The 18,089-nt window shown below is 42.6% G+C and overlaps 1 protein-coding gene across 1 annotated transcript; it reads right to left on the bottom strand.

Moving 5' to 3' along the window:
- Positions 1 to 4,801: 4,801 nt before the first annotated feature.
- Positions 4,802 to 9,733, bottom strand: LOC139368008 (Golgi to ER traffic protein 4 homolog). Its single transcript, XM_071106489.1, has 9 exons — positions 9,205 to 9,733; positions 8,179 to 8,257; positions 7,963 to 8,044; positions 7,691 to 7,840; positions 7,456 to 7,594; positions 7,207 to 7,347; positions 7,027 to 7,102; positions 6,874 to 6,946; positions 4,802 to 6,729 (listed from the first exon to the last, which is right to left on the bottom strand). The coding sequence occupies exons 1-9, from the start codon at positions 9,345 to 9,347 to the stop codon at positions 6,635 to 6,637; spliced, it is 978 nt and encodes a 325-aa protein (XP_070962590.1). The 5' UTR covers positions 9,348 to 9,733; the 3' UTR covers positions 4,802 to 6,634.
- Between the last annotated feature and the right edge of the window lie 8,356 nt (positions 9,734 to 18,089).

Raw genomic sequence — 18,089 nt, 5'->3', positions numbered from 1 at the left:
TCTCTGTGTCCTTTAGTCCTCTCTCTGTGTCCGTTTGTCCTCTCTGGAGGATGAGAAGAGATTTGGCCTCTGGCCTTACTGATGAATGGCTTCATACGCATGGTGAGTGTCTGACTGACTACCCCTCCTCTGGGTCCTCATGCACTACTTCTCCTCCTGCATTTCCAAGGCTGACAAACAGTGATCCCCCCCCCCTCCACGTGAGAACAGCCAAGGGGCCAACCATACCCCCTCATAAGCCCTTATCTACATCGTCTTATCTGTGTGCACATACATACACGCGACACCAAGACCACACCTAGACATGGTTGACCTTTATTAACTTGTATGTAGTTCTGTAATTGCAATACAAACAGACTTCTTTTGACAGTTGATATCGATCTAGTTAAACGTTGTAATAATTTTCCAAAGGTTACACATAGAGCGCATACTGTATATGCCCTCAACTTATTGTTTTCTTTTCAGGCTGTGAACCAGCTGGCCGTGGAGACAAGCCGTGTGATGAGGAGGAGCCACTCCCATAAGACTGCTGCTTTTGTCAGGGTTTGTCACACCACAGCACTATCTACAGTACCAGTCAAGTTTGAACACACCACATTCAAGGGTTTTTCTTTATTTTGTGAAACTATTTTCTACATTGTAGAATAATAGTGAAGACATCAAAACTATGAAAAACAGTTATGGAATCAGGTAGTAACCAAAAAAATTTCAAACATCTTTTAGAGTTTAGATTCTTCAAAGGAGCCACCCTCTGCCTTGATGACAGCTTTGCACACTCTTGACATTCTCTCAACCAGCTTCACCTGGAATGTATTTCCAACAGTCTTGAAGGAGTTCCCACATATGCTGAGCACTTGTTGGCTGCTTTTCCTTCACACTGCGGTCCAACTCGTCCCAAACCATCTCAATTGGGTTGAGGTCGGGTGATTGTGGAGGCCAGGTCATCTGATGCAGCACTCCCTCACGCTCCTTCTTGGTCAAATAGCCCTTACACAGCCTGGAGGTGTATTGGGTCATTGTCCTGTTGTTGTCATTGTCCTGTTGGGTCATTGTCCTAAGTGCAAACCAGATGGTATGGCCTATTATTTTAAGGATATAGCCTACAAAGAAATACATTGTGAAGCATTTGCGAGTGAGGTCCTGAGCACTCAGGAGCATGTTTTTATCAAGGATCTCTCTGTACTTTGCTCCTTTCACCTTTGCCTCGATCCTGACTAGTCCCCCAGTGCTGCTGCTGAAAAACATCCCCACAGCATGATGCTGCCACCACCATGCTTCACCGTAGGAATGGTGCCAGGTTTCCTCCAGACGTGACTCTTGGTTTTGCGACTGCACTTGAATAAACTTTCAAAGTTCTTGAAATGTTCCGGATTGACTGACCTCCGTGTCTTAAAGTAATGATGGACTGTCGTTTCTTCTGTATACCACCGCTAGCTTGTCACAACAACTGATTGGCTCAAATGCATTAAGGAAAGAAATTCCACAAATTAACAAGGCACACCTGTTAATTGAAATGCATTCTAGGTGACAACCTCATGAAGCTGGTTGAGAGAATGCCAAGAGTGTGCAAAGCTGTCATCAAGGAAAAGAGTGGCTACTTTGAACAATCTCAAATATAAAGTATATTTAGATTTGTTTAACTCTTTTTTTGGTTACTACATGATTCAATGTGTTATTTCATCGTTTTGATGTCTTCACTATTATTCTACAATGTAGAATAATAGTACAAAAATAAAAAAATAAAAAAACTTTGAATCAGTAGGTGTGTCCAAACTTTTGACTGGTACTTTATGCCAACAACAACATTTTGCAGACCTTTTATCCAAAGCAACTTACAGTCATGGGAAGGGGGGGATGCCTCATCAGTTCTACAACAGAATGCATTCAACTGAAATGTGTCCTCCGCATTTAGCCCAACCCCTCTGAATCAGAGAGGTGCGTGGGGCTGCCATAATCGACATCCAAAGACGCCCGGGGAACAGTGGGTTAACTGCCTAGCTCAGGGGCAGAACAACATATTTTTACCTTGTCAGCTTGGGGATTCGATCCAGCAACCTTTCAGTTACTGGCCCAACGCTCTAACCACTAGTCTAACCACCTGCTGCCTCATGCTTGCATACATTTTAAGTACGAGTGGTCCTGGGAATCCAACCCACTGTCCTGATGTTGCAAGCCCATGCTCTACCAACTGAGCTACAGAGGACCATATGACATTGATTTCTCAGAGTAGACTTCAGAAATATAGAAGAAAGTGAAATGAAAGAATCGTTGGAGTCAAAGTCGCTGCTTATGCATGTTCTTTGTATTTTTCCATAGAACATGTTTTACTTAACTGTCCTCTCTTATCCCTTCATGTTCTTCCTCTTTGTGCCATAGAGTGTTCGTAGACAGGGTAGTCTAGCCTTCTCTCTGTTTGGCTGCCTCTTGGCTCATGGGGAGCTACGCAACAACAAACTCAACCTGTGGAATCTGAGCCACACACGCACCTCCGTGAGTGTAAAACAGGCAGTTTTAGGTGCAAGAACAAAACATGGAGAGATATTCACTATCTCTATATACACACACAACACAGAATATGGTTTATTTCTTAGTTGCCCTCTTTTTCTTGACAGGTGAGGACACTAGAATTCATCAAGCGCCAGGCCCAGCAGCCAGACATGGTTCAACACCTCACCCTGCAGTCTAGGACCTGAGGCCATCAACTACATCCCCTGTCCCATACATCTACAGGGCCTTCAGAATGTTTTCACACCCCTTGACTTTAGCATTTTGTGATACAGCCTGAATTTTAAAATGATTACATTTGGATTAATTTTGTCACTGGCCTACACACAATACCCCAAAATGTCAAAGTGGAATTGTTATTCAAAATGTTTACAAATGTATAAAAAATATAAAGCTGAAAAGTCTTGAGTCAATAAGCATTCCACCCCTTTGTTTTGTTTAAAAATAAATCAGTTCAGGAGTAAAGATTTGCTTAACAACTCGCATAAGTTGTATTGACTCCCTCTGTGTGTAATAAGTGTCTAACGTGATTTTTTGAATGACTCATCTCCGTACCCCACACATACAATCATCTGTAAGGTCCCTCAGTCGAGCAGTGAATTTCAAACACAGACTCAACCACAAAGACCAGCGAGGTTTTCCAATGCCTCACAAAGAAGGGCACCTATTGGTAGATGAGTAAAAAATAAAAAAGCAGACATTGAATATCTGTTTGAGCATAGTGAAGTTATTAATTACACTTTGGTGTATCAATACACTCAGTCACTACAAAGATACAGGCGTCTTTCCTAACACAGTTACTGGGGAGGAAGGAAACCACTCAGGTATTTCACCATGAAGCCAGTGGTGACTTTAAAATAGTTACAGAGTTGAATATCTGTGATAGGAGAAAACTGAGGATGGATCAACAACATTGAAGTTACTCCACAATACTAACTTAATTGACAGAGTGAAAAGAAGGAAGCCTGAACAGAATAAAAATATTCCAAAACATGCATCTGTTTGCATCAAGGCACTGAAGTAATGCTGCAAAAAAATGTGGTAAGCAAGTTAACTTTTTGTCCTGAATACAAAGTGTTATGTTTGAGGCAAATCCAATAAAACACATTACTGAGTACCACTCTCCATATTTTCAGGTATAGTGGTGGCTGCATAATGTTATGAGCATGCTTGTAATCGTTGAGGACTGGGGAGTTTTTCAGAATAAAAAAAGAAACGGAATGGAGCTAAGCACAGGCAAAATTCTAGAGGAAAACCTAGTTCAGTCTGCTTTCCACCAGACACTGGGAGATTAATTCACCTTTCAGCAGGACAATAACCTAAAACAGAAGGCCAAATCTACACTGGAGTTGCTTACCAAGAAGACAGTGAATGTTCCTGAGTGGCCTAGTTACAGTTTTGACTTAAATCTACAAGACCTGAAAATGGTTGTTTAGCAATGATCAACAACCAATTTGACAGAGCTTTAAGAATTTAGAAAATAATGGGCAAATGTTGCACCTTCCACGTGTGGAAAGCTCTTAAGAGACTAACAGCTGCCAAAGGTGCTTCTACAAAGTATCAACTCAAGGGTGTGAATAATTATGTAAATTAGATACCTGTATTTCCTTTTCAATAAATTAGCAAACATTTCTAAAAACATGTTTTCACTTTGTCATTCTGAGGTATTGTGTGTAGATGGGTGAGACAATTTATTTATTTTTTAAATCAATTTTGAATTCAGGCTGAATAAGTCAATGGGTATGAGTACTTTCTGAAGACACTGTACATCCCCTGTAGGGATTGTCTCACCTTAAAACTGCATCTGTTTAGTGCCCACTAGGTGTCAACTAGGCCCCTGGAGGACTGTACACTTGCAGATTTTACAGTATTTCATGAGTATTTCAGTATTTCATTTGGACCTAGTAAACTAGGTTTGTTGCCTCCAGCCAATAAGTTACATCAATTGATCAATTCATTTCCAGATTGATATGACACTCCCTCTTCAAGCCTAGACTGATCCTAGATAGGAAGAGCTCCTTACTATGCCATGAACGAACATTATAGATAACTGATTCATACAGTGACGTTAAACTTCACTCCATTTCAAATGATTGTATACTTGTGTATTTCTACTGAAATGACGTTTCTCCATTCTGCGCTAACATTTTGTATATTATTGTAATAATGTCTGAACATACAAGATTGAAAAAAACAAAAAACTAAATCGTGATATTGGGTATTTGTTTTGGCTCCTCCGAAAGCAACCAACTCATTCAAGCCCAGCACTCTTTAAAAAGACTGAGGACAGAGAAGCTATCACCATTTGTGTTTATTTACTCAATAAGTGAATCATTTAAAAAGACAAACAACCCCCATTTGCATTCAAATGAAATGATCAAAAACCAAATGTTATGTTCACCATGCTGGCTTGCTTGCCAGAGCCCCGGTCTGTCTAAAAAGCCTTTGATCACACATATCCCTCAACTCCGGTAGTGTTCCCTAAATATTCTGCGCATTACCGTACATACGACTCACACACACCGGAAGGAATAATATATATTCAGGCATTTAATGCTATCCAGGCAACGTATCTTGTTGAGTTAGTGCATTGAATAATGACGTAACCAATGGCATTAACTTATTTTCTTAAGCGGAGATATTTGTAGTGATCCTTTGTGGCTCAGTTGATAAGAGCAACACGCTAGAAAAGCCAGGGTAGTGTGTTCTACTGCTGAGACCATCCATACGTAAAATGTACGCACGGAAGACTAAGTAGCTTTGGATAAAAACGTCTGCTAAATGGCATATGTTGTAGTAGTAACACTTATGGAAATCATGGCGATTATCAAAGATGTAACATTATAATAACAATATCTGAAGGATGTGTCTGTTCGCTTGGAAGAGTCACGTGAGAATTTTAATAGCAGTTATAATTCCAAAATAGATAAGAACCTTTCACCACTCTTCTTAAACATGAATTCAAGAAATTCCCAAAACACATAAAGTAAGTTAGCAGTGGAAAATGTCAAAGAACTGGCTTAAACAACCACTGTATACTCTCTATACACGTAAAAGGAGTCTTCATGTTGGATACTGGGGTATATTTAAACCAAACCATGTGAGATTAATAATTAAGCTTCTGGATATAGACAATATAAGTCGACAGTAGGCTGGGATTTTTTTTGTTTTTATCTTAGTATTTTTAAATTTCTTGTTTTTTTTCTGGTCTCAAACATCTGGACCGACAAAATGGCGCAGTCACCAACTCAATCTGACAATGTATCGGGGGGGGGGGGGACGATGTATTAGAAGACTTCAACGTAACTGATTTGCATTCACATGAGCATGCCAAACACATTTAACACACACAGGTATATGACCTGAGCATACCCATCTACCAGTGGAGGTTGCTGAGGGGAGGATGACTAATGATGGCTGGAACAGCGCTAATGGAATGGCAAACACATAGAAACCATGTGTTTTATACCATTCCACTCGAGCCATTACCATGAGCTTGTCCTCCCCAATTAAGGTGCCACCAACCTCCTGTGCCATCTACCCGTCTACTCCTGTCGACGTAAACACACGTAATCTTTCATATGGATTATGAGTAATGGTCAAGTCCGGCTTTAGCTTGCAGCCAGATGTACGATGCCTGACAGGTATGTCTCTCTACACCATGCAACTACCACATTACAAGTTGTTTATAGTAATTCTTGAATACAAATTACTACCTGCACCTGTGGAAGATGCATGGTATATGAGAAAAAGCAGCACTCCCTAGAATGAAAAGGGTTTCTTTGTTGTTGTTGTAGTATCCCAGGCTGATGTGTTATTTTACGAGTTGAATTATGACTGAAATGAATACACAGCCATTGAATCTTTTCTGTCCCTGTGGATGAGAGAAAATAAGTCCAGGGAAGGAAGGATTGCAGTTGCTCTCTTATCCTTTTTAAAGAAACAAACCTACACAGAAAATTGTCCAAAACGAAGAAACAAAAACTATATAAAAAACAAACATAACTCAAACGGAAGGAGTTTGCATTTTGGCGCAGTCCAGGCAGTGCTGAGGGGGATAGTTTGGCCTGTTCTTTGTTCGGGTTCTTGTTGGATGGGGGGGGCGGGGGCCTTGCACTACTCTGTGCTCTCAGTCCAGCTCAATGGGGCTGCCGTGCTCCTGTGCTTCCTCTCCCTCCTCATCCTCACCCTCACCTGAGCCCATCAGGCTGTTCAACAGGTTTCCTGACAGATACAGAACACACTTGAATGAAACACATAAACATACCGTTTCACCAAAGCAGCTTTCAATGGTGATCAGAATGAGTTTGTAAAAATACTGCTTAGTTCATGCCTGGTATTTAAGAGATGACAGTCACAAGCACTTACCTAGCAATCCACCATATGATGAAGACTGTTTGGGTGGCACCCCGAAGAAAAGCTGTCCTATCCTGTCGAGATACTGGGGGGGGGGGGGATCATTAGACACCATGCCAAGTTACATTGCTACATGAGGAACACTCATTAAAGGGTCAAGCTCACCTCATTATACATAGGGTCCCTCTTCAGGGAAGGCTGATACTGCTCACATAGCACCGTGAACACTGTTAATTTGCCTCTGCAGAGAAAAACAGAAAAAGTTGAGGCACATTTATGAGAACCTGGAAAAACAGTGTGTTTTATTCCCTGAAGGTTTTGGTGGTTGAATAAATAAGACCTTACCCATCCACTGCCAGCAAGAGAAACCAGATAAAGTTGAGCAAGGGCTGCACAAAGGGAGGATCCTTCTCTATTGAGGGGTGTTTCTGTGTATATGTGCTGAACACTACAGATGCACTGTTTTTGTTCTTTAAACAGAGGAACCTGAGCAGGAAGAGGGAGGGGCAGAGGTGAACAAGCTATTAAACAGCAGAACAAGCAGCTTTTGTTGACAGATTGAAAACAGATGAGGGTGCAGGGAGACAGACTTACTGCAGGACGGCCTGTGCCACAAACATGTCCACCTCACTGCGAAAGCCCCGCTGCGCTGAGTACTCCACCAGCATCTGGGCACATCCCTCTCCATCAGAGGAGTGCAAGAAGTGGTAGCGAGACTCACTGTAGTTTTGCTCTAAACAGATAGAATTATATCATATGCAACCTCTGTTCAAGGAAACATGAAAATGATAACCTTGCAGTTTAATGTTCAGAGTTTTCTACTGAATACCTTTCCACAAGGTGACTGCTAGGAGCTGATGCAGTTTGGGGGCGCCCAGCTTCCCTGAGCCACCTGTGGACCACTTGAGTGCGCGGGACACAAATGCTACTCTCTCTGGGGAGTTGGGGTCCATCAAACTGAACAGCTTAGCCAGGTGCTCTGAAATTACAACCCAGAGGAGCTTAACACAGCGACTACGGCACACTGACACTAACTGTGTTCATACTGTTTAACTACAATTCATTATATACACACACACACACACACACACGTTAGCTCACCTAAGTCTTCGTCCTCCACCTTCGCCTCAGATTTCTCCAAAGACTCTAGCACCAACATTGACAGGTCTGCAGCACTGTTAAGCTGTGGATGACAAAAACCTGTAATTTGCCACAGAACTCACAACTGTTTAGCTGTGGATAATTAAAATTGCTATAGCCAATGCCACAAAAACAGCCGAAATGCAATGAATGCCCCAGCGTCATGACTTCTTATACCTGGTTGTAGCTGAAGAAGAGCTGGGCGCCATTGTACATCAACTCCCTGGCATCGGTGTGCTTTGCTTGTGAAATATACCTGTGTCAAACAGAGATGGCAAATGTCATGTCACTGACAAACTGAATTGAAACCAGGCTAAGAAAGTGACAGTATCAATCAAATGTATTTATAAAGCCCTTTTTACATCAGCCGAGTGACAGTATGGATGTTAGTCTGGTGGTCCCCCTGCCTACGAAATAATGAGGGCTGAAAAGTAAAAGTCACTGGGCCAACATTTCTCAATACACGACAGTGAATCGCAGTTATTTGTCAGTTACTAGGCACATACAGTTCTCATGTGAAGTTAGGCTACCTGTCATGACAGTCAAAAACATTGCAGTACAACAATAAGTGAATGAATTACACCCAATGACTGATGACACCATCGCTATTAAAATAGTGATGGAAGGTTAGGAACCATGGGCAATACCAACACCCATAGCTAAATTGATTGTGACTGTGTAGCAAAGACGACTAGCTAGCTAACGTTAGCTGGTTAGGACATGTAAGTTAGCTAAAACAAACTAGCCTGCTCACGTTGGCTAACTACACACACTCTAGCTAGCGAGATAGCCAGCTAGCGTTAGCTACTACTTATATCTGACATGATTGTTACTGGGCTGGAGATGACAGTCTGGTTATCAGTGTGTCAGGTCAGTGAACTGTATCTTTACTAAACAAAAACGTACACTTATGGGTAACTAATTAGAAAAACGAGATGGACTGGCTAGCTAGCTAGCGTATATTGCGACATTAGCTAGGCTAGCTCGCATGCTGTGTCCCATTTTGGGAGTTGGAGTGATTGACGCAAAAAACTGTCCAAACAAAAAGAAGGACTGACCCGAGTGGGTGGGGCAGTACCTTGAATATACCAATCATACACTAAAATGTAGGCAGCAAGGTTAACAAGCATAACGACCTGGAAAGGGGAGGCCCAAAAGCGAACTAATAATCTCACCGGGCTAACGAAAATTGAAATTTCTTACCTAAAAAATAAGGTTCTGTACATCTGGTGAGCTTCATAGTAATCTCCCTTTTCCACACTGGCTCGCAGTTTCCCTTCAACCCGCTGCGTTCCTCCACGGTTTCTTGCATTGGAGCACTTCAGAGCCTCCTGCTCCGACATCATTATTGTTTGTTCCCAGCAACTCGGCCCAACAACCAAACGTTGACACTGACAGTGCAGAAAGCGGATACACACAAAATACCTAGCATTGACCCATTTTACTTGCCGTAGTTAGTTATGGGTTATGGCACAGACAGAATGGGCAACACAGACACGCCACAGGGGTTATAAAGCTGAAGCATCCGTTCAGAACGTTTTCTCACCACCAAATATGGTAGAGAGAGGAAGTCCAGTGGCAAGTAGTGGGAGAGGATGGAACTGGGTGAAACTGTGTCGACATTCTGCAAATGTTCTCATCGATGAAACATCTGATCTCAATACATTTTCTGTTCCCAAAACTAAAATCTGTTACGAACACAATGCATTACGTTTTATAGACTTTACCCTTTGCCAAAGTCTTAAAAAATAGCGTTGTTTAGAAGGAGTGCAAGATTTGTGCACATGCGCACTTCACAGAGGAGGCGTTCCCTGAAGGAAATCTATAAATACTGTATCTTTGGCTATGACCTTGTGTTGTTTACATCCAAGTCAGGTACTATCAAATAGAGTCTGGGGCGTTAGTGACCAGATTCCCTGCTAAAGTTAGGCCACTTTAATTTCACTCATTTGGGGTTTTAACACATTTTCACCGTTTTATTACAGTTACCTTATTTATGTGATAAAACGTTTTTTTTTATTTAAAAAAAAAAATCTACGGTCACAATGAGATAGGATGCAGGCCAGTTTAGTTGAGTCTGCCACTAGCACAGTCAGTGCAGTCAGCTCAGCTTTTTATAGAGACAGTGCCTCGGTCTAGGTCCACCAAAACTTAACATGGCAGTGTTGGCCTTAGCGGTCTCACTGGATAAAATACCTCCTCCATTCCTGTCGTTATTGAAAGAGATTGTGATCAGTGGAGATTTTAGCATGTAATTCTTGGTGGGGCAAACAAACAAAACCATGTTTTAGATGCCAGCAAAGCCATGACACAACACAACACTAAACAATACATTAATTGCACTGTAACGGTTTCAAACGGTGCCCACAAACTGTTAGGGCCTACATAAAGATGTCCCAACAGCAGAGCTTTCTTTTCCGCACCATGGAGTGAATCCTTACCACTGCTACACCTGGCTATCAGCGGAGCCTTGTCTGGCACAAAAACAGTTCATTCAGCCTCATTTACGGCCTTTAAAAAAAACATTGCTGATGTGGCTAACTTGCTTAAACAAATGTGGTTTCTATTGACAATTAGGATGTACAAACTATGGTATAAGGGGACAACAAGCATATTAGAGGCAATCCGTAATTTCGATTAAGACATAATGAGCGAGCTAGGACGGACATAGTCAATGTAACTATTTGTTCAGCACTTTTGAAATGTACAGCAACATAATTCAGCACATGGGCTGTTCTTACAGTATTCTCCCTGTTCACCAAGTCAGAACCATAGGATAAATAAAGGGGGCATATAAGCAGACAATGAAAACTCTTACAATATTCAATGATTACATTTCTCTAAAACAGGCTATAGGGAGAAAGGGACCAAATTATTAGGGTGAGGCACATAGGCTGCTAACAGCTTACTACACAACATACACTTACTATTACTTTCTTAGCTACAGTATACATATCTCCCTGGCATATTACATAATTTATGCAGCAGCATACAATACATTTTTGGACTCACCTTGTTGTGCCTTGCTCACTTGAATAAGAAGGTGGCGCGGCTGTCCTTGTGGGCAAATTTTGTCAACAGAATTTGTCATCAAGATCTGGCATTCTCTGGATTTATGGTGCTTTCAAGACAACTGGGGGGGGGAAACAAGGTTGAATCATGACGTCACTGATCTTCAGGTCGGTGCTCTAGAAAGAGGCCTGAGTTCCCGACTTGGAATTCTGAGTTGGATGACCGTTCAAAACGTATTTTCCCAGTCTGAGCTCGTTTTTTTCTGAGTTCCCAGGTGTCTTGAACTCTGAGATTTTCCAGTTCCGAATTTCCAGTTCTTCTGCACCCGACAGAAATGTTTATCCTTTTAAGCTTGGAAAAGAGACCCTTAAACCCAGACTTGGACCACATCCCACTCCACTGAATAGCACACTAGTGATTGGCTTTAGTAACGCTTGCAGTTAACCGCCACTGATTCCTTCCAAACCACTCATTGTTGAACTTGTCCAATGGCCGATGAGCATGGATACGTTTTATCTATAATTTCTCTTCATATGACAAGGATTGAAAACGATTTACCGACGTGATTCATGATGATGACTGCTTGTCTAGCTTGCTAGATAAGATTTTGAAAGTATGATGTTGACCAGATCATTCCATTAAAGCTTTTTTTATACCCCTTTTTCATGGTCTCCAATTGGTAGTTACAGTCTTGTCTCATTGCTGCAACTCCCGTACGTACTCTGGAAAGGCGAAGGTCAAGAGCCGTGCGTCCCCCGAAACACAACCCAACCAAGCCGCACTGTTTATTGACACAATGTCCACTTAAACCAGAAGCCAGCCGCACCAATGTGTCAGAGGAAACACTGTAAACAGGCAACTGTGTCAGCGTGCACTGCGCACGGCCAGCCACAGGAGTCGCTAGTACGTGATGGGACAAGGAAATGCCTGCCGGCCAAACCCTCCCCTAACTCGGACGATGCTGGGCAAATTGTGCGCAGCCCCATGGGTCTCCCAGTCGCGGCTGGCTGCAACAGAGCCTGGACTCGAACCCAGAATCTCTAGTGGCACAGCTAGCACTGCGATGCAGACCACTGCCCCACTCGGGAGGCCTCATTCCATCAAAGCTACGGTAGATATAATGTGATTTGACATCATTTTATCTGTGGCCATTGACCTTGAGCCTTCTTGGATGGGCACTTATAATGTAACTCTATGGCAGCACTCAAGGAGCTTCAATTTTTGAGCTCTCCCCATAGATTTTGCGGTGACGTAGTGTCCCCATGAGTGGGAAAACACTGAGCTAATCACTATGCAACTAGAGAACATTACCAACCACTTCGCTCCGTATTTTCCGCTGGCTACCCCACCACCACAGAAAGCACTGAGCTAGGATGAAACACCTGCATTTTGGAGCTGCCTTACTCAAGAAATGTTTGTATGAAGATTTTTTAAATTGTTTGCAAACTGATATGGGACACGTATCAATGACAAAATAACATGCTAAACAGGCAATAAAATATCTCTATTTATTTGTTTTTTTGCTAAACAGGTAGGGCTTGCCCTGAATGACGGGTTGCCACTGATTGTGATAATATCTTACATCTCAAAATAGGACTATGTAATGTTAGATCCCTTACTTCCAAGGCAGTCATAGTCAATGAACTAATCACTGATCATTACCTTGATGTGACCTTAATGTGATTGGCCTGACTGAAACATGGCTCAAGTCTGCGATTACTCACCTCAGATTAGATGAAGAGTTTTTCTTCAATGAGCCGGACGGGATCATTCGCTGAAGAAGGAAACCTTGTGCCTTGTGAGAATCAGGCGACGAGTAACTAATCAGCCTTTGCCTTCTGTCCCGTTCAATCGCTGGAAAATAAATGGGACGAACTGTAAGCACGTATATCCTACAAACGGGACATTAAAAACTGTAATATCTTGTGTTTAACCGAGTCGTGGCTGAACGACGACATTAAGAACATACAGCTGGCGGGTTATTAACTATATCGGCAGGATAGAACAGCAGCCTCTAGTAAGACATGGGGCGGGGGCCTATGCATATACGTAAACAACAGCTGGTACACGATATCTAAGGAAGTCTCGAGGTTAAGTGTCTCATGATAAGCTCTAGGCCACACTATCTACCTAGAGAGTTTTCATCTGTATTTTTCGTAGCTGTCTACATACCACCACAGACCGATGCTGGCACTAAAACCGCACTCAATGAGCTGTATACCGCCATAAGCAAACAGGAAAACGCTCATCCAGAGGAGGCTCCCGGGGACTTTAATGCAGGGAAACTTAAATCAGTTTTACCTAATTTCTATCAGCATGATAAATGTGCAACCAGAGGGAAAAACAATTCTAGAGCAACTTTACTCCACACACAGAGACACGTACAAAGCTCTTCCTCGCCCTCCATTTGGCAAATCTGACCATAATTCTATCCTCCTGATTCCTGCTTACAAGCAGAAATTAAAGCAGGAAGCACCAGTGACTCAGTCTATAAAAAAGTGGTCAGATGAAGCAGATGCTAAACTACAGGATTGTTTTGCTAGCACAGACTGGAATATGTTTAGGGTCTCTTCCAATGGCATTGAGGAGTACACCACATCAGTCACTGGCTTTATCAATAAGTGCATCGAGGACGTCCGTCCTCATGGATTACAGGCAACATTCGCACTGAGATAAAGGGTAGAGCTGCCACTTTCAAGGAGTGGGACTCTAACCTGGAAGCTTAGAAGATATCCCGCTATGCCCTCTGACGAATCATCAAACAGGCAAAGCGTCAATACAGGACTAAGATTGAATCCTACTACACCGGCTAAGACGCTCGTCGGATGTGACAGGGTTTGCAAACTATTACAGACTACAAAGGGAGGCATAGCAGAGAGCTGCCCAGTGACACGAGCCAACCAGACGAGCCAAATAACTTCTATGCTCGCTTTGAGGCAAGTTACACTGAAACATGCATGAGAGCATCAGCTGTTCCGGACGACTGTGTGATCACGCCACCCGCATCCGATGTGAGTAAGACCTTTAAACAGGTCAACATTCACAAGGCCACAGAGCCATACGGATTACCAGGATATGTACTCTGAGCATGCGCTGACCAATTGGCAAGTGTCTTCACTGACATTTTCAACCTCTCCCTGTCTGAGTCTGTAATACCAACATGTTTCAAGCAGACCACCATAATCCCTGTGCCCAAAACACTAAGGTAACCTGCCTAAATGACTACCGACCCATAGCACTTACGTCTGTAGCCATGAAATGCTTTGAAAGGCTGATCAAACCCTAGACTCACTCCAATTTGCATACCGCACCAACAGATAGACAGATGATGCAATCTCTATTGCACTTCACACTGCCCTTTCACACCTGGAAAAAGGAACACCTATGTGAGAATGCTATTCATTTACTACAGCGCAGCGTTCAACACCATAGTGCCCTCAAAGCTCATCGCTAATTGCTAAGCTAAGGCCCCTGGGACTAAACACCTCCCTCTGCAACTGGATCCTGGACTTCCTGACGGGCCACCCCCAGGTGGTAAGGGTAGGTAACAACACATCTGCCACTCTGATCCTCAACACAGGGGCCCCTCAGGGGTTCGTGTTTAGTCCCCTCCTGTACTCCCTATTCACTCATGACTGCATGGCCAGGCACGACTCCAACACCATCATCAAGTTTGCTGATGACTCAACAGTGGTAGGCCTGAACACAGACAACGATGAGACAGCCTATAGGGAGAGAGGTAAATGACCTGACTGTGTGGTGCAAGGACAGCAACCTCTCCCTCAACGTGGTCAAGATAAAGGAGATGATTGTGGACTACAAGAAGAGGAGTACCGAACACAACCCCATTCTCATTGACGGGGCTGTAGTGGAGCAGGTTGAGAGCTTCAAGTTCCTTGGCGTCCACATCACCAACAAACTAACATGGTCCAAGCACACCAAGATGTTCTGAAGAGGGTACAACAAAACCTATTCCCTCTCAGGAGACTGAAAATATTTGGCATGGGTCCTCAGATCCTCAAAAGGTTTTACAGCTGCACCATCGAGAGCATCCTGACTGCTTGCATCACTGCCTGGTATGGAAACTGCTCGGCCTCCGACCGCAAGGCACTACAGAGGGTAGGGCATACTTCCCAGTACATCACCGGGCCAAGCTTCCGGCTATCCATGACCTCTATACCAGGCGGTGTCAGAGGAAGGCCCTAAGAATTGGCAAACACTCCAGCCACCCTAGACATAGACTGTTCTCTCTGCTACCGCACGGCAAGCGGTACTGGAGCGCCAAGTCTAGGTCCAAGAGGCTTGTAAACTGCTTCTACCCCCAAGCCATAAGGCTCCTGAACAGCTAATCAAATGGCTACCTCCCCTTCTACTCTGCTGCTGCTCTCTGTTATTATCTATGCATAGTCACTTTAATAACTCTACCTACATGTACATATCACCTTAATTATCTCGACACCGGTGCCCCCGCACATTGACTCTGTTCCGGTACCCGCTGTATATAACCCCGCTATTGTTATTTACATCTGCTCTTTAATTATTTGCTATTCTTATCTCATACTTTTTGGGGGGGGGGGTATTTTCTTAAACTGCATTGTTGGTTAAGGGCTTGTAAGTAAGCATTTCACCCTAAGGTCTACTACACCTGTTGTATTCAGCGCATGTGACAATTAAAATTTGATTTGATTTGAATTTACTGTGTTAAATAAGGACTCTCCTCCTGGTTACACTAGTGACCAAATCCCCCTCCGCATCCCATTAAGGCGGAGGTATTGCTAAAATTTATGACCTCAAATTTGAATTTACGGGAAAAACATGACTGCGTTTTCGTCTTTTAAGCTTCTAGTCATGAAAACTATGCAGCCTACTCAATCACTTCCAACATGTCTCCAAACCTACACATCGCCATAGTCATACCCTGGATCTAGTTTTGTCCCATGGAATAAATATTGTGGATCTAAATGTTTTTCCTCATAATCTTGGACTATTGGACCACCATGTTATTACGTTTGAAATAGCAACAAAGGATCTGCTCAAACCCCAACCAAAGATAATCAAAAGCTGCGATATAAATTCTCTGACAACCCAAAGATTCCTAAATGCCCTTCCAGACTCCCTCCACCTACCCAAAGTCTTCAGAGTACAAAAATCAGTTAACCACCTAACCAAGGATGTAAATTGAACCTTTTCGTAATACCCAGAACTGCCAGGACATAGGATTTCTTTAATCCTGTATCTTTTGACACATTCACAAAAATAGTAATGGCCTCTAAACCTTCCAGCTGCCTACTGGACCCTATTCCAACTAAACTACTGAAAGAGCTACTTCCTGTGCTTGACCCTCCTATGTTGAACATAATAAACATCTCCCTATCCTTTGGATGTATACCAAACTCACTAAAAATAAAATATAAAGCCTCTCCTGCAAAAGCCAAACTTAAATTTAAAAAAAAAAAATTACTATCGGCCTATATTGAATCTCCCTTTCCTCTCAAAAATGTGAGAACAAGCTGCCTTCCTGAAGACAAATAATGTATACAAAATGCTCCTGTCAGGTTTTGGACCCCATCATAGTACTGAGAATGCACTCATGAAGGTGATAAATTACCTTTTAATGGCGTCAGACCAAGGCTCTGCATCTATCCTCGCTATGGAATACTGACTGACCTGTTCACTGGACGTGATACGTTGTCCCCGACCTGCTGTTTTCGACCCTCTCTCGCCCTCTCTCTCTCCCTCTCTACCGCACCGGCTGTCTCGACCTCTGAGTATTCGGCAATGGAAAGCCAACTGAAATGTACTTCTGAGGTACTGACCTGTTACACCCTCTACAACTACTGTGTTTATTATTTGACCCTGCTGGTCATCTATGAACGTTTGAACATCTTGAAGATTGATCTGGCCTTTTAATGGCCATGTACTCTTATAATTTCCACCCGGCACAACCAAAAGAGGACTGGCCACCCCTCAGAGCCAAGGTTTCTTCCTAGGTTCATGTCTTTTAAAGGGAGTTTTTCCTAGCCACTGTACGTCTACATCTGCATTGCTTGCTGTTTGGGGTTTTAGGTTGGGTTTTAGGTTGCACTTTGTGACATCTGCTCATGCAAAAAGGGCTTTATAAATACATTTGATTGATTGAAATGTCAGCAAACATGAATACATACAGTACCAGTCAAAAGTTTGGACACACCTACTCATTCAAGGGTTTTTGTTTATTTATACTATGTTCCACATTGTAGAATAATAGACATCTACACTATGAAATAACACAAATGGAATCATGTAATAACCAAAAAAGTGTTTTATAAAAAATATATTTTATATTCTTCAAAGTAGCCACCCTTTGCCTTGATGACAGCTTTGCACACTCTTGGCATTCTCTGAACCAGCTTCACCTGGAATGCTTTTCCAACAGTCTTGAAGGAGTTCCCAAATATGCTGAGCACTTGTTGGCTGCTTTTTCTTCACTCTGTGGTCCAACTCATCCCAAACCATCTCAAGGGAGCATGATTATCCACAATAGTATTGAAGACATCTGCAAAAAGGCTGAAAGATAAATCAGGTTCAGGGATAGCGGAAATATAATCAAGATCACATGTAAAAAACCCTGTTCACTGTAGTTTTTAAATAGCCTCTTTGTGATGACACAAGGCTCAGATTTGTGTATTCTCACATCTCTAACACAAACAACTGGGTAATGGTCTCTAGTGTCTTGCGTGAAGACACCAGTAGAAACACACTGAGTATACCAAACATTAGCAACAGCTGCTTAATATTGAGTTGTACCTCCCTTTTTACCACAGAACAGCCTCAATTCGTCAGAACACGGACTGTCTTGCCCACACATACACAATCCATGTCTCAATTGTTTGAAGGCTTAAAAATCATTCTTTAACCTGTCTCTTCTCCTTCATCTCCACTGATTGAAGTGGATTTAACATGTGACATCAATGAGGGATCATAGCTTTCACCTGGTCAGTCTGTGTCATGAAAAGAGTAGGTGTTCTTAATGTTTTGTATAGTATGTATATTTCTCTGGTGTATTTGTTAAAATAAGATCAATCAGAGTTGACTTT

This window comes from Oncorhynchus clarkii, chromosome 16, assembly GCF_045791955.1.
Source record: "Oncorhynchus clarkii lewisi isolate Uvic-CL-2024 chromosome 16, UVic_Ocla_1.0, whole genome shotgun sequence".
NCBI lineage: Eukaryota > Metazoa > Chordata > Actinopteri > Salmoniformes > Salmonidae > Oncorhynchus > Oncorhynchus clarkii.
This window is presented reverse-complemented; position numbering and strand designations above follow the sequence as displayed.

Excerpts from the sequence above, each read along its gene's own strand:
- LOC139368008 (XM_071106489.1), bottom strand. The coding sequence starts at position 9,347 with ATGATGTCGGAGCAGGAGGCTCTGAAGTGCTCCAATGCAAGAAACCGT. Across the intron at positions 8,258-9,204 it reads TACAGAACCTTATTTTTTAG|GTATATTTCACAAGCAAAGC; the intron begins GTAAGAAATTTC and ends TGTTTGACACAG. Across the intron at positions 7,841-7,962 it reads GGTGGAGGACGAAGACTTAG|AGCACCTGGCTAAGCTGTTC; the intron begins GTGAGCTAACGT and ends TTGTAATTTCAG.